Source organism: Bos javanicus, chromosome 3, assembly GCF_032452875.1.
Source record: "Bos javanicus breed banteng chromosome 3, ARS-OSU_banteng_1.0, whole genome shotgun sequence".
Classification (NCBI taxonomy): Eukaryota; Metazoa; Chordata; class Mammalia; order Artiodactyla; family Bovidae; genus Bos; species Bos javanicus.
This window is the reverse complement of record NC_083870.1, coordinates 14675453-14683162: the sequence shown is the minus strand read 5'-3', so window position 1 is coordinate 14683162 and position 7710 is coordinate 14675453. Positions and strand designations below refer to the sequence as shown.

The following is a 7710-nucleotide window of genomic DNA, read 5'->3' as shown; positions in this document are numbered from 1 at the left end:
CAGTGGTCATTTGGCCCATCCGTTTGAGCCGAGCCTCTTTCAGATTACTGGATAGATTGATTCAAATTCTCCCTTTTCCCCTATTAAACAAAAAACGTGTATGTGAAAAATTTCTTGGACAGTCAAGCATGACATAAGAGAAAGGCCATCCAATACAGAACTTCTGTACCTGGGCCCTTCAGTTCCCCTACCCCAACTCAAAGATTTCCATTTGCTGTTAATCTCCAACCAGCCCAGCAAACATTTATTGAACCCCTGCCGTCTTCCAGCCACAGTTCTGGGTTCTGGAGACGCAGGCATGAGCAACTCAGACACTGCCCCTCCCCCCATAAAGCTCAAATGACTTCAGGGGAAAAGATCCACAGGAATGAGAAGCAACATTGTTGCTTATGTTTGCATGTGCCTTATGTTTCTGCCCGCCTGGTCTTTCCATGGGAAAGATCACCTTGGATTCCTATTGCTTTCTTAATCTTGCTGCTGCTGCTGCTAAGTCGCTTCAGTCGTGTCCAACTCTGTGCGACCCCATAGATGGCAGCCCACCAGGCTCCGCAGTCCCTGGGATTCTCCAGGCAAGAACACTGGAGTGGGTTGCCATTTCCTTCTCCAATGCATGAAAGTGAAAAGTGAAAGTGAAGTCGCTCAGTCCTATCTGACTCTTCAAGACCCCATGGACTGTAGCCTACCAGGCTCCTCCGTCCATGGGATTTTCCAGGCAAGAGTACTGGAGTGGGTTGCCATTGCCTTCTCTGTTCTTAACCTTAAACCTAACCTAAAAAGCAAAGTGTTCAGTGGACCCATGTACACGCTGTAGTGGGAACATAAATTCCCTTTTTGGACATCAGCTGACCTTTCTGTCCTGAAACAACCTGTCTTTCCCACTCATTGGCCCTTCACTTGCTGTTCCTCTGTCTGGAACACTTATTCTCCAGATTTCCCATCAGGTCACAGCTCAACGATCACTTTGGCAAAGAGGTGTCTCCCTACTGATATTGTCATGTTGGTTTAGTTGCTGGGCTTCTTGATTATCTGTTACCCCAATAGAGCCAGGTTTTAAGCACAGAGACTTTGCCTGTCATCTTGTTCTTTCCTGTGTCTGTCCCTAGAATAGTGCCTAACTAATAATAGGTGCCCAGTAAATACTGAATGAATAAGGGTAGTAATTCTACTTCTTTTGGGGTATCCCAATCTATTTCAAGAGCCCTTTGATGCAGAAACCCACTCTGCCGCCTTTGCTTTCCTGTGCTGGGAGTTCCTACACATCCCATGTTCCCAGAACACACACCTCTAGGCTCAGAAAGCATGACGTCCTCCTTTAATGCTTTTTTTGTCGGCAGATTCAGCAGGGCGGGGCCTTCCCCTTTAAACTGGGCCCCACCTGCTCTGGTCAGACAGGTTTGGAGACACAGGTAAAGGGAGGGAGACCGAAAGGAATACTTGCAGAGCCAGCAGAAGAGCTGGGCAGCTCCTTCCTGGACGCTGGGGACCCTCTACCTCTCTCCAGATGGAAAGTAAGAGGGTGTCATGGGTCCACACAGTAGGGGGTAGGAGGTCCTTGGGGAGGTAAAGAGAGGGAAATCAGCCCCATCCAGAAGCAGTGAGATGGAGGACAGCAGGGAGGGGACAAACATCAGAGAGGAGGCATGGGAAACAACCTTCATTAGACTTAGAGGTCAAAATGGATCCACCCGGGCCCTCCAGAGACGTAGGGGGTGGGTTACTGAGAAGTTTGGAAACAGACCAAGTATCCAGATTGGAGACAAAAGACCAGGGTGCACTGCCACTGCCAGCTCCTTGGGACAGATCTCTTGGTAAATCATGGGTGTCAGCTGCCAGGAAAGTTCCAGCTGGGGATCTGCATGGGAAGGGGAGGTGTGGAGGAGAAGGGGCAGCTTCTCTGTTCACAAGCTCCTTCATGGGAAGAAAGCCCTTGGCAAAATTCTAAATATCTCCCTTTCCTCCTATTCCTGTGTTAGGGTGGCCATGACCCCAGGGGTTTTGGTGGAGTGGGTAGAAGGCGTGGGTAGAGGCTGGCTGAGGCCATAGCTGCTGGGGCCTGTGCCCCCTGACTCACCCTCTCCTGCTGAATAGCATTTGATGTCGAAAGGGTGCCTCCATTTCAGCTGCTCACTTCTCTCCTGCCTCCCACTGTTTGAACACCTTCCTCCAGATCAGGTTCTCTCTAAGATCCCAGAAGGGGCTAAAGCCTGTGAGGCCAGCTGCCCTGGAGAGTTGCAGTTCTATCAACCCCTCCTAAGGGCCAGAGGATGGCAGCTTCTGACAGAACTTCACTCTGCTCCCTCCAGGGTGACATGACTTTGTGATAGACTTCAGAAGTCAGGTCCCAGGATGACAGAACCCGAGACCCTGGCCCTGCTGGAAGTGAAGGGGCCTGAGACCCTGGAGAAGAGCCCACCCCAGGCCTTGGTCCCCAATGGCCGGAAGCTGGAAGGGGAAGATGAGGTTGAGTCCCTTGGAGCTGAGTCCTCTAGAGTGGGGTCTTCAGCTGAGTCTCCCACAGCCAGAGAGGGGACCGAGGATGGTCTAGACAGCACAGTAAGTGAGGCTGCCACTTTGCCTTGGGGAACTGGCCCCCAGCCCAGTGCCCCGTTCCCAGATCCCCCGGGCTGGAGGAACATTGAGCCTGAGCCCCCCGAGTCAGAGCCACCCACCAAACTAGAGGAGTTGCCTGAAGATGAAGCCAGCTTGCTGCCCGAGAAGGCAGCCCGGGCCTTCGTGCCCATCGACCTACAGTGCATTGAGCGGCGGCCCCAGGAGGACCTCGTTGTGTGCTGTGAGGCCAGTGAGGGCGAGCACCGCCGGACCTTCCTGCCTCCCCGGGCCACCCACCCTGAGCCCCCGGAGTGCAAGTGGGCCGAAGCAGTGGTGAAGCCGCCTGGCCACTCCTGTGGGGGCTGTGGAGGCCGAGAGGCGCTGAGGGCCGTGGCCTCAGTGGGAGCCGCCCTCATCCTCTTCCCCTGCCTGCTCTACGGGGCGTACGCCTTCCTGCCCTTCGATGCCCCACGCCTGCCGACCATGAGTTCCCGCCTCATCTACACCTTGCGCTGTGGGGTCTTTGCCACCTTCCCCATTGTACTGGGTGAGCCTGGGCCCTGTGGGTAGGGAGGGGGCATCTGGGAGTTGGGCTGGAGGGTAGGGCCTGCCTGACTTGGAGAGCAGGAAAGTTTCCATCACTAGACCTGGACCCTCAGGGCCTCCCACACCCTGTCACCCTGTGTGCCCACCTCCACTCAGGACCACCTCAGCCCCACCCAGGGTGCAGAGCCCATGCCCATGCTACAGACTCTGCCGCCTGCTTCCTCACCTGATCCTGTGTGTTCTCCAACCCCACCCAGGGATCCTGGTGTACGGGCTGAGCCTGCTGTGCTTTGCTGCCCTTCGGCCCTTTGGGGAGCCACGGCGGGAGGTGGAGATCCACCGGCGATATGTGGCCCAGTCGGTCCAGCTCTTCATCCTCTACTTCTTCAACCTGGCCGTGCTTTCCACCTACCTGCCTCAAGATGCCCTCAAACTGCTCCCTCTACTCACTGGTCTCTTTGCCATCTCCCGGTGAGCTGGGGCTGGGGGTGGGGCACAAGGGGAAGTAGTGGTGCTTAAGGGACCTGGGCATCTGAATGTCTGGAGAGCCGGGGAGATTCTGGATTCTGAATCAGCCCAAATGTGCACCCTGGAAAGTTGAGTCCACTTTTTGCCTTGCACTTTACCTCACCTGGCAGCTCCTATGTCTTTCGTAAGACACATATATCAACCTAGAACGGGAAGGGAAGGGCTTTCGGGTGTCACCTAGACCAACTTCCCACCCATTGCAACCACTCCTCTATGACACTCTGGTCGGGTGGCCATTGGCTGAACATTGGTTGAACATCCCCTGTGACCAAATGCTTTGTTCTTTGTAAGGCAGTCTTATTTATCAAAAGTCCTAGTTTTTATAAAGTTCTCTTTATTGTGCTGAAAACTTCTGCCCTGATTCTAACCTCTGGAATTTTCTAGTCAATTCAGATCTTTGACAATAGCTCTCAATTCTGACTCCCAACAGTCTACTCTCCCAGTGCTTACTTTGCTAAATGGTCCTGGTCCCTTCTCTAGCCTGTCTCTTTCCATCTAGGCAGGAAATTCTGCTTGTCAAATGGGAGGGGGTGGGGGCTGGTCATGGGATTGTCCTGTTCATCCAAACTGAGGGCACATAGGTCTCATAGCAGCCTCATTACTCTTTCATTTAGAATTTGAAGATCCTTAGAGGTATTTTCATGTAAACTATGTTAACCCAGAAAGGTACCCTTGAATTTTTGAAGTCTTTCAGAAAGGCAGATCTTTCCATTTCTTCCCCCTAATACATTTCCTTTTGTTATTTTCTTTTTAAAAATATTTTATCATATTTATTTACTTATGGCTGTGCTGGGTCTTTGTTTCTGAGCAAGGGCTTTCTCTAGCTGCAGCGTGTGGGCTTGTTTCGGAGCACAGGCTCAAAGCACGCGAGCTTCAGTGGTTGCAGCATGCGGGCTCAGCGACTGGGGCTCGCAGGCTCCAGGGCCGGGGCTCAGTAGTTGTGGCACAGGGGCTTAGGGGTCCCACAGCATGTAGGACCATGCTTCAGCATCCTGGAGCAGGGATCGAACCTGTGTCCCCTGCATTGGCAGGTGGGTCCTTAAACCACCAGACCACTAGGGAAGTCCTGTTATTTTCCATACAGGATTCCAGGTGGCTTTAACTGCTAAAGCATTCTTCCTATTAAGCTAACATCTGTCTTCCTGTCCCTTCTAAGTGTAGTCTAATGGTCATCTGTCCTGCCAGTCTCCTGACCGTCATGCAGCCGTGCGTGCTCTTCCAGAAGATGTTTTCCAAGATAAATATGTTCCTGCTCATGTAACTCAACCTCCCATCTCCTTCTCAGGGAACACTGATCTCAGATAAGAAGTTGGTTTAATTTGGTTTAAGCAGCAAGAATCATCAGGGAGCTAAAGGACCAGCGGTTGTCTGGTCCATCTTACCCATTTTACAGAGAGAAAATGACTATGAGAGGAAGTAACTACAGATTGGGGGAGAAGAGTTGCATAGGTCTGTCAGCAGCAGAGGCAGGACTAGAACCCCAGTCCCTTCCCTCTCTCATCCAGGGTCCTTCTTTATGGGCAAGTTACTGGCAGCATGTACTCTTCCCTCTATTACAGGTAAAAATATAGGGGCATCTCAATTTTGTAATAGATGGTCCTTCGTAAGTTAAGAGGAAACCGCTGCCCTCCTCCCACTGAGGGGTGTGTATTTTTGAATGGATCTTCCAAAAGGGGAAATTTAGTTGTGCCTGATTCATCCCTCTGGGCTTCAAGCTCTCTTGAAGCTGGCTTCCTTAGTCTCTTCTTTCCCTCAGCCCCTCTAAAATGGCAGGAGAGAGGCTGATGAACAGGCATGGGTTCAAATCATGGTTTTACTGTTTCCCCAATATGTGACATTGGACCCGTCTTAACCTTTTGGAATCTTAGTTTCTCCATCTATAAAAGGGGAAATAAACACAATGGAATGTACTGTAGCTGCGAAATAATGAAGCTCTTTATATACTGATACGACACAATTGCTTCTCAGGTGGGTCAGTGGTAAAGAATCCACCTGCCAATGCAGGAGATGTGGGTTCAGTCCCTGGGTTGGAAAGATCCCCTGGAGTAGGAAATGGCAACCCACTCCAGTATTCTTACCTGGAAAGTTCCATGTACAGAGGAGGAGCCTGGTGGGCTACAGCCCATGGAGTCTCAAGGAGTCGGACACAACTGAGCAATGGATCACACACACACACACAATGACATAATCTCCAAGATGCATTAAATGGGGGGAAAAAGTCAATGTGCAGAATAGTCTCTATAGTATGCTCAGTTCAGTTCAGTTCAGTCGCTCAGTCATGTCCGACTCTGTGACCCCAATGGAATAGTATGCTCCCAAACCTCAAAAAAAAAAAAAAAAAGAGGCAGGGGAGGAAAACATAAATTTTCTTGCTTATATACACAGAAAACTTCACGATGTACAAGAAACCATAATAACGGATGATGTCTGGGGTGGGAGTAGAATAGAGGTGAGGAGGTGAAGGAAGAGAACAGAGTATCTGGGAATCAGTAAAGGAAAACGTTTTACTATATTCACTGGTGCCTTTGAATTTTGAACCGTGTAAATGTATATTGCCTACTCAAAACTTTTTAATTCAAATTTGAGAAGTATACAAAGAGGGAGGTGAATAATATACACGCTTCATAGAGATGTGAGGTCTAAATTAAATAGTGCCCCTAAAGTCATTAGTACCATGCCTGGCACATATGTCAGTGCATGAACACTGGTTGTTTTTAGAGGTATCAGTTGTGCCAACCAACCCCCATCTGCCTCCCTCACTTTCCACTCTCCGTATCATCAACCTGTTCGCTGATGCACTTCCCTCAAGGAAAGCCCCACCTTTTCTCGCCTCCCAGGCTCATATACTGGCTGACCTTCGCTGTGGGCCGCTCCTTCCGAGGCTTTGGCTACGGCCTGACGTTCCTGCCTCTGCTGTCCATGCTGCTGTGGAACTTCTACTACATGTTCGTGGTGGAGCCCGAACGCATGCTCACTGCCTCCGAGAGCCGCCTGGACTACCCTGACCACGCCCGCTCTGCCTCAGACTACAGGCCCCGCTCCCGGGGCTGAGCTGCCCCACCCGCTTTGTCCCTGGGTGGGATGAACCTACCTACTGCCCCGACAGGGGTGCCATCCAATCAGAGTGTGGGGTGCTCCCCTTCATCTTAGGAGCCTGGGACAATTATGTGGGAGGGACTTAAACAGTCTTTCAGGGAAAGAGGTGGACAGCCATGTTCCTGTCCCATGCTGAGGACACGGGATCAGGGGCAGAGGCATGGTTCCTTTCTTAGCAGCCTCTGACTGCTGCCACCAGGGCCCACAGAGACTGGACTCTGCTCCCCACTCTGCAGCCTCCTGCCTGAGGCAGCCGGCAGGGCATAGCCAAAACTCTGACCGTTTCTGTGCTGGGTGTCTAAGCAGAGGGCCTCCAAGAGACTGGAAACATTGCCTATGCCTTAGGTGAAGGCTGGGCATCAGATCAAATAGGACTTTCCTGTTTGGTGAAAACCCTTCTGGGGACCTGGGTTCAGGACCGTCCATGACTGGCCTTCATAGGCCCTTTAGCCTCAGCCAAGTCAGTTACAGCTGCTCCAGCCCAGAGTGGCTGACTCCTCTCTTCCAACCCTTTAGGTCCCTGTAACTTTGCACCTCCAAAGTGCCCAGTCATCTCTCTCCTGTGGGAAGAGGAGCAGACAGGGAAACCTGCTTCCTAAGAGGTGTGTGTGTGTGTGTGTATGTGCGTGCATGCCCACACGTGTGGTGGCTGGGAGTGGTTGGAAGGCATGGTGGTTGATGTTAACCCCGTCTGAATGTGTATATAATAATAAACGATTAATACCACAGACTTTCTTGGCTCTTCTGTCGGGTTTGCCCCTCAACCTCAAGTGTCCCTTCCTTGTTTGATTCAAACTGCACCAGAAACCTCCCAGCTCTACATATTGAAGAGTGGCTGGCAGGAGCCTGGTCCCATGGCAAGGGAGAGAACTAGGCCTGATGAGGAAATGAGGCTTCAAAAAGAACTTGCCTTCTACGCCCCTCCTCCAGCCCTCTCATTCCCTGGAACCAGGTCCAAACCTGCCCAACAACGCATCACATTGAGAGACA

At 51.5% G+C, this 7710-nt stretch overlaps 1 protein-coding gene across 1 annotated transcript; it reads left to right on the top strand.

Moving 5' to 3' along the window:
- The first annotated feature begins 1378 nt into the window (after window positions 1-1378).
- Window positions 1379-7448, top strand: TMEM79 (transmembrane protein 79). The gene is made up of 4 exons (XM_061403748.1): window positions 1379-1508; window positions 2304-3097; window positions 3354-3567; window positions 6462-7448. Exons 2-4 carry the CDS (start codon window positions 2347-2349, stop codon window positions 6673-6675), a joined length of 1179 nt encoding a protein of 392 aa, XP_061259732.1. The 5' UTR covers window positions 1379-1508; window positions 2304-2346; the 3' UTR covers window positions 6676-7448.
- The last annotated feature ends 262 nt before the right edge of the window (window positions 7449-7710 follow it).

What these genes read in the sequence shown, in the direction of transcription:
- TMEM79 (XM_061403748.1), top strand. Translation starts at nt 2,347, where the DNA reads ATGACAGAACCCGAGACCCTGGCCCTGCTGGAAGTGAAGGGGCCTGAG. An exon ending in CACCTTCCCCATTGTACTGG is followed by an intron (nt 3,098 to 3,353) that starts GTGAGCCTGGGC and finishes AACCCCACCCAG; the next exon opens with GGATCCTGGTGTACGGGCTG. An exon ending in GGTCTCTTTGCCATCTCCCG is followed by an intron (nt 3,568 to 6,461) that starts GTGAGCTGGGGC and finishes CTCGCCTCCCAG; the next exon opens with GCTCATATACTGGCTGACCT.